Source organism: Carassius auratus, unplaced genomic scaffold (genome assembly GCF_003368295.1).
Source record: "Carassius auratus strain Wakin unplaced genomic scaffold, ASM336829v1 scaf_tig00215630, whole genome shotgun sequence".
In the NCBI taxonomy this organism is placed as follows: Eukaryota; Metazoa; Chordata; class Actinopteri; order Cypriniformes; family Cyprinidae; genus Carassius; species Carassius auratus.
In genome coordinates this window covers 707,501-729,891 of record NW_020528171.1, presented here as the reverse complement: position 1 = coordinate 729,891, position 22,391 = coordinate 707,501, and the positions used below count along the sequence as shown (strand labels likewise).

Here is a 22,391-nt window from a genome sequence, read left to right as displayed (position 1 = left end):
GGAGGAGGCATCAGTCAAGGTAATAGTGCAGAGAGAGTGTCGGGAACATGTGTAAGATCGTCTCTCCTAATTGGGCAGAGCGACTCGGGCGAACGCAGTGAGCTGTGCCACTCCAGACCAGACACATCCGTCAACAGCACATCCCAGAATGCACCTCACCTCCCCATGCTGGGCCTCGCCTGAGCGTGTCCAAAAATGATAAAAGTGAACGGGACGGGGCGCGAGTGAATATTTATTCTGCAGTATTCTGTCTGAAGAGACAGGATCAGTGAATGAAGTGCAAACAAACCCTGGAGTGATTTGTAGAGACATTACAGTCTCTTCTGAACCCCTTTGCTGTCGTTTTGTTTTAGTATCATTAAGATATACTATATTGTTTTTGTTTATTGATATATAACTGTATCTATATAGTATTTATTCATTTTTATTTCTGTTTAGTACATCAAGTTAAACTAATTGAAAATGAATATTTTAGAATCAGTTTTTTATTAATACCTTGAATTATTATTTAGTTTTTCATTTTCATGTAATTTAGTTAACATTTAAGTAATTTGTGTTTACAATTTTTTTTTACATTAATATTTTTGACAATTTTTGACATTAATATTTTATTATGTAATTTTTGCCTGTTTTATTTATTTTAGTGCATCAAGCAAAACATTGCAAGACTAGTTATGATGCAACAATTATGTGACAGAATTACAAAATGTAATATCATGCATTACATACGTTCTTCTATTGTGTTCCAGTTCATTTTGGACAGTTTCAAGAAGTCAGTCTTATGCTGAAGTCCAGTCATGACTAAATGTAGGCGAATGTCATCATCCAGAGAGACAGACACGGTTTAAGCAAATAAAATGCATCAGTGAGTCAAAGTTCCTGCATTCCAAGACAATAAAACCTGTTCAGAGACAGTTGTGTGTAAACCACGGTTAATGATCCTCTAAATGATAATCGTACACATGCTAAACAAATACTAGCATTGCATAACAGAAACCATCCTCAGTGTGACCAGTTGTGTTTGTGGAAGACAGTCTGCTGATCTACTGAGGAGAGTAACTTTTCCACAGAGCTTGAATTAATGTTCATCAGGATGCATTCAGAGTGTGAAAAAAAAAACATTTTCGAGGATTTAATGAAGTTTCTGAACACAGGACAGACGACCCTCAACAAACAGGACACATTTTCCCACGAGGGGCTCGTTTTAGGGTTCACTAATGAATAACTCACTCCGTGCAAAGTACGAACGATTGTTTCACTGCTTTCATGTGAAAAACACTTTGCTTCAAGTTTTTTCATACTTTTACTGCACTGAACATATTCCTGCTGCTTTTGAACCAGATATCGGTCGACTGTCATCATCTAATGATCATTATAGTATTTTTTTAAAATAATAATTGAACATGTAAGCAAATCTCAAAATTAATATGCATTTTAAATGCTTCATAACTTTAATTAAATTTTAGATTTTAGCATTTTTAATTTTATCTCAACAAAACTAGTTATTGGTTTAGGAACATAACATAAAAGTAATTAATGGCTTATCTGCATAATTTTAATAATAATTGAATTAGTTCTTAGTTTTATATTTTCCCTTTTAATTTTTAAGTTTTAATAATTGTGTTTTTTGTCTTTTTTTTTCGGGTATTTGTTCATTTTTATTTCAGTTTTGGTTACTTTAGTACATCAGGTTTAACTAAATGAAAACGTATTTTAGGATCTTTGAGATACTATTATAGTCTTTTTTTAATTAATATATTGCATTTTAATTTCAGTACATACCAAACCATTTGAACAGAATTATTTGTTTGATGAACAAACACTAATTTCAGCATGCATGTTAAAAAGGTTTTTTTTTTTTTTTTTTTTTTTTTTTAAAGCTGTTCTACACAACTCTAATTCAGATGAATGGCACAAAATCATTTGAAATTCCTCAGATCATTAGCTCATGTCAAGAAAAACATTTATTGGCTGTTTTCCAATCAATTGCATATAAAACTGGGTTCATCAGTAATGGACACCGATGCTCTCGTCGTGTTAACGAGCAGCTTCACCGAGCAACAGCAGCCAATAAAAGTGCTTCACGTTGCACCAATAGCATGTGTCTATCTGGCTCTGCTGGCACTCAGCGCTGATCCCAGAGCAGTAATGAAGCGGTGAACATCGGTGAAGGAGTTGTAGAGTGGCACTGGAGCGACCCGCAGCACATTGGGCTCTCGCATGTCACACTGAAACACACACAGACACACAACACACACTTACACACACAGAGACTCGACAGGTCAATGGAATCCCGTCTCTGTGGGCGGATCTCATGATAATGGTGGGAGTTCATGGCCCAGTTCACCCAAAAATCATTATTCTGTCATCTTTGCAACACAGATTAAAATGTTTTAAGAGTTTTCTGTCCTCCACTGCATGCAACCAAAACACTCAAGATCCAAAACATAATAAAAGCATCATAAAACAAATCCATATTAACAGTTCAGTCCTTGTTTCTGATTGGCTGAGCTGCTTGAAGCTGTTATTCTACAAAACCACTTTGTTGCAACCACAACTGATTCTGAGGAACTACATTGTTTGGTGGAAGAATACTGTTTTTATTAATATCATTACACTTTATTTGCTCTGTTTTATTTTGTGAAACCTTACTAAGGTATAAGAAATGAAAGCCCTGTGAAGGCATGGTTTACAATGTTTCGCGTTGTATAACCACGCCCCTTAGTTATTATAAATTCACTGTAAACCATGGCTTCTTTCTTTTTGCTTTACTAAGCAGTGATCAACACACATGTACATGGATATAGTAAATGAACATATGCATGATGCGTGAGCCAGCCAGTATGTCGTACGATGGTTGTTGGTACGTTGATTGTGCGCGAAAACCAATGAGCTTTCATGTTTTCACATGTGATTCGATCTTTGTTTGTTTGTACGGGATTGAAAGTTTAAATTAAATGTCCATCATAAGAAGCGATCATATCTCTTCACAAGACTTGGATTAAACCACTTAATTCTGACTGATTTGTTTTTATGAGGCCTTTATGACCTTTTTGGATCTTCTAAGGTTTGGCTTCCTGGATCTTCAATGGAGGGAGAGAAGACTCTCAGGATTTATTAAAAGTTTCGGTAACACTTTAGAATAAGGTTCCATTAGTTAATGTTAGTTAATGTATTAATTAACATGAACAAACAATGAATAATACATTTATTACTGTATTTATTCATCTTCGTTAATGTTAGTTAATGAAAATACAGTTATTCATTGTTAGTTCATGGTAATTCACAGTGCATTAACTAGTGTTAACAAGCACAACTTTTGATTTAAATAATGCATTAGTAAATGTTGAAATGAACATGAACTAAGACTTATAAATGCTGTAGAAGGATTGTTCTTGCTTAGTTCATGTTAACGAAAGTAGTTAACTAACATTAACTAATGGAACCTTATTCTAAAGTGTTACCAAAGTTTCTTAATATGTGTTTTAAGAAGAATGAAAGTCATAGTGGTTAGGAACGACATGAGGGAGAGTAAATGATTACAGAATGTTTTAGAAAAATAAAACAGTACGTACGGCGACTCCTCTCTTCTCCAGCTCCTGAAACACAGTTCTGATTGGACAAGAGAAGCACAGAGACAGCTGACAGCCTCTCTGCTGGGGGTCAGAGGGCGTGATGATGTGAACCGAGGGTTGCTCGGGGGCTGACGGGTCTTTGGTGTAGTAATGTCTGATCAGATACTCCAGATACCCCGTCAGCAGCACCGACTTCCTCCTCAGATCCTTCATACTCGTGCGGTTAAAAATCTGGACACCAGAAAATCAATGTGTCAGATATATGCGACAGAATGAAGAATGAGAGAATATATTCAACTACATCCATTAAGATGACTTCAATGTTTAGAATGTTGTATATAATCAATGATGTCAATTAGTTTCATAATGGGATTATGTCAGTTCATTATTTTTTGTTGATAATTAGTCACTTTATTATAGCACAAATTTAACACGTACAGAAATGTTCACAAAAAAGTAAACAACGTAAACAAATTTACGTTTTTTTCAAAATTTTATGTTGTACGATGGTTGTCAGTATGTTGTACAATGGTTGTCGGTATGTTGTACGATGGTTGTCGATATGTTGTATGATGGTTGTCGATATGTTAAACAGGTTGTTAGTATGTTGTACGATGGTTGTCGATATGTTGTATGATGGTTGTCGATATGTTAAACAGGTTGTTAGTATGTTGTACGATGGTTGTCGGTATGTTGTACGGTAGTTGTCAGTATATTGTACGATGGCTTTCGGTATATTGGTTGTCAGTATGTTGTACAATGGTTGTTGGTGTGTTGTACGATAGTTGTTGGTATGTATGTTGTTAGATGACTGTCAGTATGTTGTACGATGGTTTTAGGTATTTTGAACAAAGGTTGTGGGTATGTTTGTTGTACGATAATTGTCGTTATGTTGTATGATGATTGTAGGTATGCTGTACTATGGGTGTCGGTATGTTCTACGATGGTTGTCGATGTGTTGTACAATAGTTGTCAGTATATTGTGAAATGGTTGTCAGTATGTTTTATAGTGGTTGTGGGTATGTTGTACAATGGTTTTCGGTATGTTGTACAATGGTTGTCGGGCTGTCAGTATGTTGGACGATAGTTGTCGGTATGTTGTACAAAGGTTGTCAGTATATTTGTTGTAAGATGATTGTCAGTATGTTGTACGATGGTTGTCGTTATGTTGTACAATGATTGTCGCTATGCTTTACTATGGGTGTCGGTATGTTTTACGATGGTTGTTGATGTGTTGTACAATGGTTGTCGGTATGTTGTAAAATGGTTTTCAGTATATTGTGAAATGGTTGTGGGTATGTTGTACAGTGGTTGTGGGTATATTGTACAATGGTTTTCGGTATGTTGTACGATGGTTGTTGGTATGTTGTACAATGGTTGTCGGTATGTTGTACGGTGGTTGTCGGGTTGTTGGTATGTTGTATGATGGTTGTCATTATGTTGTACGATGGTTGTCGGTAAGTTATATGATGGTTGTCGGTATGTTGTACAATGGTTGTTGGTATGTTGTACGGTAGTTGTCGGGTTGTCAGTATGTTGTATGATGGTTGTCGTTATGTTGTACGATGGTTGTCGGTATGTTATACTATGCTTATCAGCATGTTGTCAGTATGTTGTAGGTGGTTGTCAGTATGCTGTACAATGGTTGTTGGCATATTGTTGGTGTGTTGTATGATGGTTGTCGGGATGTTCTACGATGGTTGTTGGCATGTTGTACAATGATAGTCAGTCTGTTGTACGATGTCGTTGGTATGCTGTACAATGGTTGTCGGTATGTTGTTGGATGACTTGTATGATAGCTTTCGTTATATTTTAAGATGGTTGTTAGTATGTTGTATGATTGTTGTAAATAATTGTTGTCAGTAAGTTGTAAATGTTGTATGATGGTTGTCTGTATGTTTTTATGGTGAGTGTGATGTGTGATGACTGACCTCTAGACTGGCCTGTAGTGGACACACCAGTAGAACAGGCTGATTGGAAAGACGGAATCCATTAACCCCAGGCTGAAGCTCCATTTCTGCATAAATATTCATCCATCAACATTCAAGTATTTTTATTATTATTATTAATAATATTGCAGATATACTGGGACTGAATTTTGAGAAAAAAATCCTTATCTAAAAGCATCTACAGCATCTAAAGCTGCTTTGCAGAGTGTAATGCAACTACATGTGTGTCCACAGGATGTCAGCAGAGAGAAGGCCATGGGTTCCCTCAAAACTTACAGTGATCATCATAATGTTTGTGTCAGTGACTGATATTCCAGCAGGATTCTCATACCGTTGTTCATGAGGAACCTGGTCTTCAGGTTGTGTCCCCACCAGCCCGTCAGACTGACACACACACACACAGAAACACACACACACTGTATGAGCATCTCATGTGTGTTATAGAGCAAGTGTGAGTGTGTGATACTCACGTGGGTTTGATGCTGTGAGCATGCTTCTCGTGTATATAAGCTCCAGCCAGACCACCAGCTCCTGAGTTCACATACTGAATAAAACACAGACTCAGCATTACTAACACCGATCCACCATATACAGTATTGTTCAAAATAATAGCAGTACAATGTGACTAACCAGAATAATCAAGGTTTTTAGTATATTTTTTATTGCTACGTGGCAAACAAGTTACCAGTAGGTTCAGTAGATTGTCAGAAAACAAACAAGACCCAGCATTCATGATATGAACACTCGTAAGGCTGTGCAATTGGGCAATTAGTTGAAAGGGGTGTGTTCAAAAAAATAGCAGTGTCTACCTTTGAATGTACAAACTCAAAACTATTTTGTACAAACATTTTTTTTTCTGGGATTTAGCAATCCTGTGAATCACTAAACTAATATTTAGTTGTATGACCACAGTTTTTTAAAACTGCTTGACATCTGTGTGGCATGGAGTCAACCAACTTGTGGCACCTCTCAGCTGTTATTCCACTCCATGATTCTTTAACAACATTCCACAATTCATTCACATTTCTTGGTTTTGCTTCAGAAACAGCATTTTTGATATCACCCCACAAGTTCTCAATTGGATTAAGGTCTGGAGATTGGGCTGGCCACTCCATAACATTAATTTTGTTGGTTTGGAACCAAGACTTTGCCCGTTTACTAGTGTGTTTTGGGTCATTGTCTTGTTGAAACAACCATTTCAAGGGCATGTCCTCTTCAGCATAGGGCAACATGACCTCTTCAAGTATTTTAACATATGCAAACTGATCCATGATCCCTGGTATGCGATAAATAGGCCCAACACCATAGTAGGAGAAACATGCCCATATCATGATGCTTGCACCTCCATGCTTCACTGTCTTCACTGTGTACTGTGGCTTGAATTCAGAGTTTGGGGGTCGTCTCACAAACTGCCTGTGGCCCTTGGACCCAAAAAGAACAATTTTACTCTCATCAGTCCACAAAATGTTCCTCCATTTCTCTTTAGGCCAGTTGATGTGTTCTTTGGCAAATTGTAACCTCTTCTGCACATGCCTTTTTTTTAACAGAGGGACTTTGCGGGGGATTCTTGAAAATAGATTAGCTTCACACGGACGTCTTCTAACTGTCACAGTACTTACAGGTAACTCCAGACTGTCTTTGATCATCCTGGAGGTGATCATTGGCTTAGCCTTTGCCATTCTGGTTATTCTTCTATCCATTTTGATGGTTGTCTTCCGTTTTCTTCCACGTCTCTCTGGTTTTGCTCTCCATTTTAAGTTAGTCACATTGTACTGCTATTATTTTGAACAATACTGTATCTAACACGATTATACAACAGGAATAAATAAAAATGAATTAATGAACAAACACTACACAAGCACTGTTATACCTTATAAGAGCACCAGCATGCAAAATCCACATTCCAGTCATGAAGCTGCAGTTCTGCGTTTCCTACGGCATGCGCACAATCAAACCCTACCAAACACCCCTGAACACACACACACACACACACACATTCTGTGTAAAATATTTGAAGATCATTGTTGTTTTCCTGTTTATTACTGCGAAGCTGCCTTGAAACAATCTGTCCTTTGTAACAATAAATCTGTTCACTACAAAAATATAGGTGACTTTCCTTCACATTCTGAAACTGGGATTAAAGCATATGTGAGCCAAACACAACATGAGATTTATAGTAAAAGTATTTTTTCCATTTATTTTCCCTCTATCCATGTATAAAATATATTTGAAAATTGTAGTTTGAATATTGTAACTTACATTGTAAACTTTGCTTAAAAACTGTGTAAAGATTGTGTAGTTTAATAATAATTGCATTTATTAAATTAACCACTTATCCCTTGGAGCACAGTTAAGTTAAGGATGTTGTCAATTCACATATGTGATTTACAATATTTGACTCTCTTTTATATATATATATATATATTCAGACAAACAGGTTAAACTTCTTATTTATCAATAAATCAATTACATCAAAAGAGCAATGGGTTGATAAGAAGCAAAGCATTTCTGGTAAATTTCCTGAAACTTTCCAAAAATGGAAAAAAATGGAAGTTTGCAAAAAATCCTGGAATTTTTCCACAAATTTACCAGAAATTGTGAGCCTCTATGCAACCTTTACCCCAGTATGAGTGAACAGTCCCTACTGAGCCTGTTGCGGTTCACTTTTCCATGATAACAGTAACTTTACTGATTGGTGAATCTCTTTTAGGTTTGATTATTTTTTTTAATTTGAAAGTTAAAATCATACTAATATGTGTCTCGACAGAAGCAAATATAATCCCTTAATCTCTGATGTTATGATAGTATAATAGTGACATTCTGATTTTGTTAGTGTTCTGATGACGTTTCACTGCGGTCCATGACAGATTCACCTTGGCGTGTCCTGCTCTGGTAATGGCCTCCATGTTGAAGAGCTGACCGGTGTAATACTGAACACCACTGAGCATGACCAGAGCGATAGCGTCGCCCTCCTGCTCGATGACCGACACGATATCCTCCGTCCTGATGGTGTCTTCACCCTGAAACGGCCAATCCACACGCTCACAGAGCACTTCCTGCCATACTGCCCACACTGAGAGGAAGTGATGTCATTACCTGTCTTGGTGTAATGATCAGCATGCTGTCGGTTACGTCCAATCCTCTCAGCCGGATCTGAGATTCAATGGCGTACTGCACATTCACACACAGACATGACTTATCCAGTAATGTTCACATCGAAATAATGTTAGGATTAATTTAGGCGCACATACATGGTCTGATGGAAAGGCCTTGTCTTCTAGAAGAATCTTATAGCGTTTTGGAGTCGGTTTGTAGAAGGAAAGCTGAGAGGGGCATAAAATATTTATAAATCAATATGCAGAAAAAATATTTGCAAATGTTTTTGAGATAGTTTTATTTTTTACCATCAGAAGATGCAGATTGACTGTCAGTCCATTCATCAGAGCCACTTCCTCAGGTTTAGCACCTATTTACAGATTCACACATTTACATGTATTCATTTAGCCGACGCTTTTATCCAAAGTGACTTACAATTGCTATATTTGTCAGAGGTCGCACGCCTCTGGAGCAACTAGGGGTTAAGTGTCTTGCTCAGAGACACATTGAACCCGCTAACACCACCCCATACACACACACACATATACAGATACACATGTCCATAAAAGCAGTTTGGCTAAATCAGGAGCTCCAGGGACTAAATGTGGGGGTAAAGTCCTCTCTTAACCGTTTACCCTGTTAACTTTACACACTCTATCTACAGACAGACATATGGCTTCTCTCTGTCCAACTGAGCTCAATAACAAACTCTTAGTTAAGAAGCTCTTAATTACCAACGATCTTTGCCATCAGCTCCTCCAGGGTCTCCTCAGCCCAGGCCCAAGGTCGCGACCCCTTCAGGTGACCATGGACACCACTGGAAACAACATGTGATTACGGTCACTGCAGTATTATGTGATTTCCTCCAAAGCATTTATTTTATTTTATCTAATTAATTTAAACAGTGCTTATCAATAGAAGAAAAAAATGTAGTAATTTCAATGAAAAAAAAAAAAAAACATGTTTCAGTAAACAACCTGTTTACCAATTACCTTAAAGTGTTTTTTGTTGTTGTTGTTATTTTTAAAATTAAATTAAATTAAAAATTTAACAAGTTAAAATTTAGAAATATAAGGAAATATTAATATATAAATAAATATGAATAAATACAGAGAACAAGCTTCTACTTATCAAAATGTATAGAAAAATTACGATGCCAAAATGCCATCCTAAACCCTAAAATATAAATAGAAAATGAAATAAATAAATAAATAAATAATTATTTACAATTTAGAATAGAAATATATTTTAACAAAACAAGCAAGTAAAATATTATTCTAATAAATATAGAAAAACACATTGACCTAAATGCCATCTAAAGCCTGAAATATAAATATATAGTTAAATATTTAATAAATAATGTAAATGTAAATTAAATTAAATTACTTTATGATTTAGGGGAAATATTAATATAATATTTTTCTGAAACTGATTGAGTATTTATCAGCTTATAAATCAAGTCAAGTAAATGATTTATATAGCGCTTTAAAAAAAAATACATTGCATCAAAGCACTGAACAACATTCATTAGGAAAACAGTGTCTCAATAATGCAAAATGATAGTTAAAGGCAGTTCATCATTGAATTCAGTGATGTCATCTCTGTTCAGTTTAAATAGTGTCTGTGCATTTATTTGCAATCAAGTCAACGATATCACTGTAGATGAAGTGAAATCAAGACAGATGACTCACATTGTGGCCCATTTCTCCAGCTCCTCTTCGATGTATTTTTTGGTGTTTTTCGGCTGGAGACCCAGTGAATTCCCAGCTAAATAAATACAATCTTCAGAACCATCCACAAGTGACAAATCCGCTAAAAACAGATGAGAAATCGCCAGAAATCAGATGATATACGAATTTGAGCAAACACTCCATCACGCTGATATAATCAGAGTCATATCTCATGCTGTGATATACAGTAGGTCGGTCACTCACACGGTGGCAGGTCGGATATTTTGGGTATGAGGTACTCCTGGCGCAGCAGCCTCAGCTCATCGTGTCGGTCCAGATGTTCGGCCACCCTGAGGGACGTGGGACTGCAGTTCAGCTCCTGCGAGACCCTCGTGATCGTCTGCTGCACGCTCTCCATCATCAGCACTGCATTCAGAGCAATCGAGCTTCACAAATCTCTTTACAAATACGTCCAGAAGTCAAAGCCACAGCTGCAGAGACTCACTTTGAGCTCTGCACTTTGACCCCGTGGGCAAACACATCAGACCTGAGCTAATGATTTCTAGAGATCTGCATCATTTCCTGATTTCCACTCGTCCTGCTGTCTCTCAGGACGCTTCAGAAGACACACACACACACACACACAGATCCTGTTCATGAGTTCTTGCTCATGGACTCACTTCTGCTTTCAGTGTGAAACTGAACACGTGTAACTCAGACTCAGTCCATTGTTATTATGTCTGATGCTTAAGTTAACCATCATAGCAGATTATTGTATTTTGTTTTGGGACTATAATATGTCAGATTAACATATATATGGTGAATGCAGTCAACCATAATGAATAAAAGCATATGCAAACAGTGAATTATGATTGAAGCATGTTGTAACTGTAAATGTTGATGATATAGCAGAGTTCGTAGCCTTTGCACTTTGCACTCAACTCATTTACCTGAGATCCACTTCTTCTCTGTGGAAGATGAAAAACAGCAAAAGTACCAGTAAACGTTACAGATGTAAAGATTTCTGTCTTTTCAATTTCAACTATTTTATTTTCCCTTTCAATGATTCTCCACCTCTGTATTTTCATCTCATTTTCCAGTAATTTTTTTTTTTAATCTTTCACAAATTGCACAAACCAAGTGTTTGTGTCTTAAAGGCGCAGTACATGTAAATGATATTGTGATTGTAAGTTAACATACCTGTCTGTGAGACATGCAGAGGAGTCTTCAGATGAAGGTTATGAATCTATCACGCTGTTACAGATCATATCCAGAGCGTGAAAAATGACTGACCAGCAGAAAACACATTCGCTGGTCATCTTCTATATCGTGAGGATGAGGAAATGTTTCCACCGGTCAATGAACGTGTGACAGCACCGGTAATACGGGTTTGCTGGAGGTTCCTCTTTTCCTTGCTCTCATTCCTTTCAAAAAGTCATTTTACTTTCACTTTCAAATTAGCGGCAATTCTGCGTCAATTGCTTGAATGGACAAAAACAAACTAGTTTATATTAAGCATAGAACTTTTATTAACAAAACAAATAAAAATGCACCATACTATAGCCCAGTTTAAAACAAGTAAATTACACAAGGTTTTGTAACGCGGGTCAGTTGTAACACTTCCAGTCTCTCAAATGAGAAACAAGTAACAAATCTCTGGTCTAATTGACTTCTTCACACATTCTCAGTTTAGTCTTTATCCTCATGTGAGGAAGTACAGCCCTGTGGCAAACACAGCAGCTCGTAGAGGAGAAAACTCATTTTGAAACAAACTTTTTATACTTCATTCATTTTTGTGATGCAGTCCTTGCTTTGTAGTTGAACTCATCAAAGTTAAATTGTGTTTATTGTGTGTCTGTGTAGTAATTTTTGTGCAAGTTGTTTGTGCTATTGATGTTCTGGCTGTTAGATGTAAAGTGTGAAGACTCTGGGTTAGTTTAACAGCAAGACAACAAACCCAGTTGTAACAACTAACCCAGATGCCTAGATCTTGGAAAAGAAAGACAAACCAATGGGTGTCTCTCAGTGTTCAAGTGCTCAAGTTCAGTTTTATTACGGCTAGTTACTATGAATGTGTCAGGATTCTGGGCTGTCTATGTGGTGTTTGCCCCTGTTCCTGTTTGTCCTTATTTGGTCATGTTCCTGTCCTCATTTAGTCTGATTATGATCCTGTGCACCTGTGTTTCCTGAATTATACTTTGTATTTAACTCTCTGCGTTTGGGTTCAGTGTTTGTTGGATCTACTTGTCTTTATGAGTGTATGCTCAGTTCCTGTGTTTTCTTCATTAAAGACTGTGAATGCTACGCTGAGTCTCAAACATCCTTCCTGTGATTGACATTAACAAACACGCATACACATGCATTATGCATATGTGGTTTATGGGGACTCTCCATACCATAGGTGTAATGGTTTATATACTGTACAATCTGTAAGTACTTTCAGTACAGTACCCCTCACAGAAAACGTTCTGCATTTTCTGCAAATGCCAAGTCAACAGCCTTTTTAAAATCCCAAATATTTCCACACAGGTGCTTTTGCAGTTTGTTTTGGAAGTGAATATTAATCCTTAATTGTAGCGCCTGGTCTCTAACTGAACTAAATTGTTTATTTTTATTAAAAAAATCCAAACGACGACGTAAAACCATCAACACAGACCACCGCAGCAAGCCTATAATCCTCTATAAAACAGCTCACAGAAATCAAAACTACTGAAAACAGAAGAAACCCAACATTTGACTGCAAAAACCACTGAAACATCAATCAGAATCAAGATTTCAGGTGAGGGAAATTATATATCAGATTTGTATAATGTCTTCATTTTAAATGGGCCTGCAGTGTGATCAATGAAACTGGAAATTAATAAACAGGTAATTAATCTTTGGTTACTAAGAGCTCAGTAATAACTGGAGATGGAGAGTAACTCGTCACCACAGCACATCAATGAACAGTAGCTGATTCCTGCTCCATTAGCTGAAACAAAACTTGTGTAGATTCCCCATAAAACATTCTGAGCATCTGTTTGTATGGAAAAAAAGCTCTTTGAAGATGTGTGGACAGTGTGGTGTGATAATGTCATGTTTCTTTGGGCCACTGAGATGAAATCAATCAGTCTATTCATGACGGTATCTCAGAGATAACAGCCATATTGATTCGGTCGGTGAGTGTGATTGGCTCAGCCTCTGCTCTGCTCCTATTGGCTGGAGTTTCTGGATCTGCCTCCTGGGTTTATAATGAGGGGCGGCAGGTGAACGAGACACACAGCTGCAGCTCCACCAACTCAACAAGATGGTGAGTGACATCACTTCCTTTCACTGGCTCTGTATTCTGTCCTGTCCTCTTTGTGTTGTTCAGAGCGTTTGTGATCCGCAGTGACTCTGAGCTCTTCGTTGTGTTGAAAATCAAAATTGTGAACTGATGAAATCACTGTTTTCTCTGGAGAATCTCACTGCAGCAACACTGCGATTGCAAAATTAAGTAAATTATTATTCAGTTTAATTGTTATAGCGTTAAGAAGTAACATGAAATTATCCTGAATGAGTTTCATTTTAAAGACTTTATATGATTTGCTTATTATTCAGCTGAAAAATAAAATTTCATGATTTCAAGGCATGGAGAATAGCCCAAAAATTATTTAAATAAATTATTTTCTCTGAGCTGTACAGGTGAATCTACTCTTTAAAAAAAAAAAGTGGGGTTGTTTCAATACAACTTTGGTTAAAACTAGGACTAACCCAACTTTTGGGTTAAACATGTAATGTAAAAAGTTAACCCAACATTTGAGTTCGTTCATATTTTATGCAAAGTTGGGTTGAAACCACCCAGCATCTTTTTTCTTCAGAGTGTTCAGATATATTAAAGCCATCTAAACCATTGAGTAACATCTGGAAATGTGACGCTGATATTTGGTTTTCTTCTAAGTCTCCAGCATTCGTCTCACTCTGTATCCATCAATCTGTCAGAATAATGTCAGGATCTGTATGTCGTCTCGTGGCACGTTTAAGGCGTTGGATCAAATATTTGCTCAATGGATCTTCCTGTTCACCTCTTTATGACTTTATTATCAGAGGTTTATTATTAACGATGGGTTCGGCCGCTCTGATAACACATTCTGTCCAACAACTGTTCCTCTTATCGACAGAATCACAGGTTAAACATCCCTGAAGAATAAAAGAGCATGTGAATCTCTCACACCTGTGTTTATCTCATGCTATATCAATAATATTGTGATTTAAAACTGAGAAATGTGAAAGACAAAGCCACCTGAGAGCGATGTCTTGAACTGTTCACGGTGTTTTCCTCTCTCATCTCTCTCAGGTGTTCACCATTAAGGACATGAGCTTTAAGGCCGGGATGGAGATGAAGGTCTCTGGAAAGACTAAACCCGGCTGTGAAGCGTGCGTACACCTACTTTTCAACTTTATGCAATAATCATTTATGCAATTAACAGTATTATAATGTCAGTAACAGTGTTAAAATTGTAAAATTTAGTTTAGTGCAATTAAATCAAGGAGAATTGTCTTGTAATCCCCAACTGATCACGTTAAAGGCAACAGTGACAAGAAACCACTTTTGGAACAGGCTTATATAACATTTTCTGCAAATAACGTGAGCACACATGTCTCCAACCGTGCGTCTCTCTGTCCTCAGGTTCTCCATCAACATCGGTCACGACGCAGACACAATCGCTCTTCACTTCAACCCTCGCTTTAACAGCAACGTCATCGTGTGCAACTCCAACCATGGAGGCTGGGGAGACGAGCATCAGGAACCTTGCTTCCCTTTTCAACAGGGCGAAGAGTTCAAGGTGAGCACTGGTGACCTCTGACCTTTGACCTCGCCCACACCGCGAACAACTCAAATCAGCAGCACGGTCACGCATTCATGAAAATTCAAAAGCATTTAAAAATGACACGTTAATCTAGTGGAGTTTTCTTTATTTACAGCACTTTTTCCTCAAGATGCTTTACTCTCATCTTTCTGAACTCCTGATGTTTAAAAAGTCTAAATCTGGCATCCACACACTTTGCCGTTGTCATTTATGTTGCTTGAGTGCTTTATCTGTGTTCTTTCCCCAGTTCCCCAGTGATTGCTGTATCTGGGTTAGTTCCCAGCTTTAGTCTTTGATAGATAACAGTAACTCATGACACAGAGTCATAAAGCGTCACCCTTTGCACATATCAACCACTCAAGCAATAAACCGCCCACCGCTCAGAGGTTTGAGGATGACTTATATTGTGTGTGTAGTCACGAGTAGCTCAGGTATATTTGTAGTAATAGCCAAAAATGCATCTTATGTGTCAAAATTATAGATTTGTTTTATTTTTTATGAAAGATATCATTAGGGTATTAAGTAAAGATCAATTTCCAGAAATATTTTTTTTTTTAATTTCCTACCTTCAATATAACAAATCTTAATTTTTTATTAGTAATATGCATTGCTAAGAACTTCATCTGAACAACTTTAAAGATAATTTTCTCAATATTTAGATTTTTTTGCTCCCTCAGATTCCAGATTTTCAAATAGTTGGGTCACAGTTTATTTTAGGGTCCAATTCTCACTATTAGCTAACCATTAACTATGAGTTTTGCCTCATTTAACCCCTTATTTGCTGCTTATTATAGTTTATAAGGTAGTTGTTAAGTTTATGGAATTGGGTAGGATTATGGATGTCATGCATTATATGTACTTTATAAGCACTAATAAACTGCCAATATTAAATTTAAATTAAATTAAATTTATGCATTTAGCAGACGCTTTTATCCAAAGCGACTTACAGTGCATTTAGGCTATCAATTTTTACATATCATGTGTTCCCAGGGAATAGAACCCCCATCATTGCGCTTGATAAGGCAGTGCTCTACCAATTGAGCTACAGGATTCTCTGTGATTCTCTACACCTGTTAAAAGACCTGACTTCCATGTCTCTCCTCCAACAGCTTAGCATCACCTTCAACAATGACACTTTCTACATCAAGCTCCCGGGGGGCACCATGATGAGCTTCCCCAACCGCTTGGGTGACGACGTCTTCAAACATGTGCACGTGACGGGAGACGTGAAGATCAGCAGCATTAAGATCAACTGAGAAAATGGTTCCTTATGTGTCAGACCTCTGATGATATCCACTGAATGTACCAAAGAAACCCAAAGTGTGTCAAATAAATCCACTGACAGAATGACCCGCTGTTTCTCTGAGTGTTCTTTGGGTTTGAGGCACTTCTCTTTCAATGATGATGAAGCTGCAGCCTTAAAAAACGTATTAATATAACGTCAGAAATTAAGAGCAGAGTTTGGGAAAACTACTTTTAAATTCAAAAAATGTTGTCTTTCAGGAAATTAAAGATTCATAGTTAATTTAGAGGGTATTCATTTTTTGAAATCAATTGTTTTTGTAATTAATTGTTAACAGTAACTGTTGAAACTAACAAATTCAATGAGAAAGAGAGAGCAATACTTATGCAATAAAGATGTCTGTGATACAAGATATAACATTCTAAAAAATAGTTTTATTTTTAATATACACACTGATACATACACACACATACACACGTGCCCCCATAAGAGTTCACCAGCAGTTGTCTGAATCATTATAGGTAAATGAACTTTATTTAGCTTGAATATTTTACTAAGCCTCTGAACATAAAATAAGCCCATAAAACACCTGCATGAATTTTATAAGCCCACAGGTACGAAGAAATAAAAAATAGCACCATAAAGACTGTCCATCAGTGAAATATTCGAAACTTAGAGCTACAATTACAGACTATACAGAGCAGCATTTGTCTGGACCATAACCGGGCCTTAGACCCGATCGGATGGGTCACAAACAGCAGTTAAATACAATGATAAATGGAGATAATAACATATTAACCATTAACCAGTGAACTCACTACATAATAATGTAATCCTAAGGCACAGTATTTATATAGATAGATAACTAATATAACACCTTATCAGCTTTTAAAGGGGAAGAGAAAACACTTCCCAATTCTCATTATTAAAAAATGTGTGTGCTGGCGTGGGAATCAGATGAACGAGGAGGATAATAAATCAAAAGAGGAGTTTAATGAACATCAGTAACTTCAGAGGCAACATTGACAGTAATTGATAATCGCTGACACTGAGGAACTAAACAGACAGGGTTTTAAACACAAAGGAGGTAATCTGGGCAAAGGAGAACAGGTGGGGATTAATCAATTAACCAAACAAGAACATGACCAAATAAGGAAACTCAAAGTGCATGAATGTAACAGTCCCCCCCCCCTCCCGGAACGGTGCGTCCTCGAACCAAAAGAGGAGTTCCAGCGGATGGAGGGTGGAGGTTCTAGAGGGCAGGCAAGGGGCAGGCAATGGAGAGGGAGGAGCCAGGGAGGAGTCCGGAGCAGGAAGAGCCAGATGGTGCTCCAGAGACCAGCCAGTATGACGATCCAGGGTGGAGTCAACGGCGGGAGGAGCCATGGTGGAGGAGGAGCCAATGACACCAGGGGGCCAACAGATGGAGACTGCGCTGGAGGGTGAGGAGCCCAAGATGGAGCAGAGCAGCCGCAGAGCCAGCGTGACGCAGAGGGTCTGGAGGTCCAACGCAGTGCTGAAAGCACCGGCGACCGAGGCAGGGCTCCAGAAGCCCGCTGCAGAACGGAGCGACTGAGGTTGGAGATGGAGCCGGAGGGAAGGAGGAGCCTGACAGAGCCGGAGGGGTGGAATGATGAGACGAAGCCATAGGAGTGAAGTCCCGAGTCGGCGGATGGTCGACGACTGACCAAGGTGGAGCCGGAGGGACGAGGGAGCCCGGTGGAGCAGGTGGGGTGAAGACAAGGGAGCAAGGTGTCAAGGCAGAGCCGCAGGGTCGAAGGACCGAGGAGGAGTCCAGAGCTCGGAGGCTGGACAGGTAATCCTCAGGTAATCCTCATGCCAAGGCGGAGCTGAAGACTGGAAGTCCCGCGGCGAACCATCGCGGCCAGATGGCACTGACTGAGGGTGAGCTTTGGGACTGACTGGCACCAGCAGAGATGAGGTCGAGGAACTGGCCGGTCTAGGAGGAGATGAGAGAGGGAGGACGGGAGGAAACACAGGAGGATCAGGGCTGGACAGAACCAATGGAAGTGGAGCAGAGGAACTGGCAGATCTAAGAGGAGGTGGGAGAGGGCGGCTGGGAGGGAATACAGGAGGATCAGGGATGGGCGGAACAGCGGAGAAACAGGAGATTCAGGGCTTACCTCAACAAACCAGTCCATAAGGTCATTTTTAAAATGTCCATTAATTCCTCCATATAATTTACAGAAACCAGATGCAGCTCACCCTCAGTCGCAGGAGTGTGGGCAGGGCTTTCCTCCACACCCTCGATCTCCACTAATAATCCCACGACGCACAGTGTTGCCGGCTCATACACCTGGTCAGTCATTCTCTCGAGTCCTTGCTCCCCGACAGTGATTGGTTCGGGCTCTGTTGCTGCGGTGGGCTCTGGCTTTAGCTCCGTGAAGCGGGATGGCGGCTGGCTGGTCTCTGGTTCGGGAGTGGGGCTGGAGATATCCTCCTCAGCAGTGCAGATGGTGAACAAGGATCCATTTTCTCCAGCACCCACTCCACGAAGGCGCCAAAATCCTCTCTTGGACTGTTTGCTGGACCATTAGTGAACGGTTTGACTGCTCCAGGCATAGGAGCTGGACAGCTGGTAAGGCCGTTCCGGGAGAGGGAGGAAAACAAAACAAAAAGAAAGAGAAATGCTGCTAAATTAACTGTTCGGTCCGCGATTCTGTTACAAACTGTGTATGCTTGCGTGGGAATCAGATGAACGAGGAGGATAATAAATCAAAAGAGGAGTTTAATGAACATCAGTAACTTCAACAGAGGTAACATTGACAGTAACATTGATAATCGTGGACACCGAGGAACTAAACAGACAGGGTTTTAAACACAAAGGAGGTAATCTGGGCAATGGAGAACAGGTGGGGATTAATCAATTAACCAAACAAGAACATGACCAAATAAGGAAACTCAAAGTCCATGAATTTAACAATTATCTTCTGCTGTTGATGTCATAGGTTTGTGTCCAAACACTACAGTAGTTCTGCACATATTCATCTGTCACTTGATTACATGGTGAATTTTAACATATGAATATTAATATACAAACATTTATATTAAGTCACTATAATCTGTAGATTAATCTTCCTGAAGAGTCAAACACTGACTCTGAGATGCTTTCACAACATTGGTCTGTTTGTTTGAGCAGCACGTCCTGTTATCTTCTGATTTAACCAATCATGTGAGCCTGGGGGTGGGGGCTATCTTTCTGGATGGCCAATGACAAGTGAGGGGGGAGTGTTTGAGGAACCTGTTTGAAACAGTCATTATTTTTGCAATAATGTTGTGCTAGTGGTGCAGAAATGATTTTTTTTTGTTGTTGCTTTTGTATGATAAACAGTTTTAGTAATGTAAATACAAGTTTGAAATCTAAAGCAACATGAGTAGAAATCTCAAAAAAGTGGCTGGTTGCATAAACCGCTTAGACTGGTCTTTCAAGATAGTAATGTTATACTTTAAGACTGGTCATAACTTTAAGTGCCTAAATATGTAGATTGGGCTAATTTGATTACCACTGGAAAGCTGGGAAGACTAGTCCTCTAAAACCAGTCCCGGCGCCAGAGGATTTTAACAGGGGGGGCTATCCCTTCTAGCCGGGGGGAGGGCGGGGTGCACATAGCGTGAGTGTCAGTGGGCGGTTGGTATCGATGTAATTTAATTTAGCCTATAAAACAAAGTAATAAGAACTACTAATCGTCGTCACCATTCGCAAATATGAAAATGTATTATGATTTTTCACTGGACCAATGCACATTTGACATTGGTTCAAACCTAACGCAAACATTTTTTTAAAAGTCACGATTAAAATAAGATGACGTTATAAACAAGTTATGCATTCTTCTATAATAGCTAAATAAAATACAATTTCCCGACTCTACAGCATGTTTCCAATCACTGAAGCCGTTTACAGGGAAAGCGTTGTTGGAGATATTAAGTATTTCCTGCATGGAAAACAAAATGCAGCATCTGGTTCCACGGAGTATTCCAACCACTCCCTTGGCATATACCATGACACAACAAATGATCTATGCTGGTTGTAGAGAAAGCGAAGAGGAAAATGTCTTAATTTAACTTGATTTGGTTTATCCTCGCCCAAAAGGCACTCTTGGCGGTCCAGGCATGCATGAGCTGGAGCATGAGGGCAGAGGACCAATAGGTGTTGGTGTCTTGTCGACTAGCATGTTTACTGAGTTGCTGTTGGATGCTTTCAATTGCACTGTCGCATCTGGCAAACTAGCCTATGAAAGTGAAAGTGAAAGTGAAAGTGAAGTGACATTCAGCCAAGTATGGTGACCCATACTCAGAATTTGTGCTCTGCATTTAACCCATCCGAAATGCACACACACAGAGCAGTGAACACACACACACACTGTGAGCAGACACCCGGAGCAGTGGGCAGCCATTTATGCTGCGGCGCCCGGGGAGCAGTTGGGGGTTCGATGCCTTGCTCAAGGGCACCTAAGTCGTGGTATTGAAGGTGGAGAGAGAACTGTACATGCACTCCCCCCACCCACAATTCCTGCCGGCCCGGGACTCGAACCCACAACCCTTCGATTGGGAGTCCAACCCTCTAACCATTAGGCCACGACTTCCCCGTGATTCATCAGTGGGACCGATTTATCATATATTTTCATATATCCATATTCTTACTGCCGAATGGTAATCTATCTAGCCATTACTGATGAATCACGCAATTGTAAGAATTGTAAGAAGGGGGGCGTGAGATCATCGCAGGGGGGGCTAAGCCCCCCCAAGCCCCCCCTTGACGCCGGGCCTGTCTAAAACCCTGTGAATCTCCACATTTGTGGGTCACACATGGTACCTTTGTGGTCAAAAGTGATCAAAGCCTTGAAACTTCATTTTTATTTTATTTTTTTCAAGAAAATCTATGTTATGTATTTTTATTCAATAATATTTTGTAATTTCTATTTAGAATTCCGGGGGGGTTTTATGATACTATGCAATAGTTATACAATTTTTATATGCAATTTTTCGATTCAATTTTTTTCATTTATTTTTACATTCCTAAATCATTTCCTACGTCATTTATTTTGTCATTGATTGTGAAGGTACCAAGCATTACTATTTAGTTTTTTGACATAACCTAGAAAAAAAATGTTTTGCACGTTCACATAGATAATGCGATAAAAGCCACCAAGTGTCATCTCATTCAGATGAATCAAAACATTTTAAAAAAATCAAAATGAAACATTTAAGTGACTGAAGAAGCCCAGAGGGTGAAGAGACAGTCTTAGCATAGTGCCTATGTTTATGCATCTGTACCCAGAAGTTGTAACTCTCAGATCTATCCTGAACTCATCTTATATGATCCTGGATGGCGTTGACCCCTGTTTCCCTCGACTCGCCCCTGAAGACTGATCTCTCTGGGCCAAGTTGTCCCGGTAATTGTGCATCAACAGCGTGTAAAGCAGCGGATTGATGCAGCTGTTTCCGTACATCAGGCAAGTGATGAAGAATTTAAAATAGGTGTGAATCAGCAACTCAGAAGACAAGAGCTTTGCCATCTGCCAACCCCAGAACAGCAGGAAACATGCCCAGTATGCCACCAGGATGGAGAAGATCATTCCCACCACCACCGTCGGCTGCTGTGCTTCAGTTGGTTGGACAAGTTAGCCTGGGCGGCCCAGTAATGACAAGCGAAATCAGTCTAGAGTCCCACCATCAGCAGGCTGGGCAGGAGAATACTGGTGAAGAAGAGCATGGTTAGATATGCTTGGAAAGCCTCAGGGGTCCACGCTGGGAAGCAGATGCATTTGAGGAGGCACACCGTCCTGGGATGTCCCTCACGGAGATGGATCATCCCCATTAAGGGGAGCTTCAACACTAAGGCCATCAGTCAGTGATTACGTGCAATCAAGCGACAAACAGTAAAAAAAAACAATGGCATGCATTGTGAGCAGATTCAGACTCAACAGCATACTGCTGCCCATTTCTCCAAAGAACCAGTCTTGGGTGAAGTAGGTGCAGACCACAAATGGGATGGTGCCCATATAGAG

The 22,391-nt window shown here is 39.2% G+C and overlaps 2 protein-coding genes and 1 pseudogene across 2 annotated transcripts; 1 reads left to right on the top strand and 2 right to left on the bottom strand.

The window, feature by feature from the left end:
• Nucleotides 1-1,941: 1,941 nt before the first annotated feature.
• On the bottom strand, nt 1,942-10,813 carry kynu (kynureninase). The gene is made up of 13 exons (XM_026260797.1): nt 10,555-10,813; nt 10,312-10,432; nt 9,355-9,437; nt 8,929-8,990; nt 8,776-8,847; nt 8,621-8,695; nt 8,398-8,544; nt 7,395-7,493; nt 5,995-6,068; nt 5,856-5,908; nt 5,507-5,592; nt 3,576-3,806; nt 1,942-2,228 (listed from the first exon to the last, which is right to left on the bottom strand). The coding sequence occupies exons 1-13, from the start codon at nt 10,709-10,711 to the stop codon at nt 2,106-2,108; spliced, it is 1,383 nt and encodes a 460-aa protein (XP_026116582.1). The 5' UTR covers nt 10,712-10,813; the 3' UTR covers nt 1,942-2,105.
• A 2,722-nt stretch (nt 10,814-13,535) lies between these two features.
• On the top strand, nt 13,536-16,469 carry LOC113095184 (galectin-2-like). The gene is made up of 4 exons (XM_026260818.1): nt 13,536-13,579; nt 14,606-14,685; nt 14,939-15,095; nt 16,229-16,469. Exons 1-4 carry the CDS (start codon nt 13,577-13,579, stop codon nt 16,373-16,375), a joined length of 387 nt encoding a protein of 128 aa, XP_026116603.1. The 5' UTR covers nt 13,536-13,576; the 3' UTR covers nt 16,376-16,469.
• A 1,648-nt stretch (nt 16,470-18,117) lies between these two features.
• The window catches only part of LOC113095177 (urotensin-2 receptor-like), a 5,306-nt pseudogene continuing 1,032 nt past the window's right edge, over nt 18,118-22,391 (bottom strand).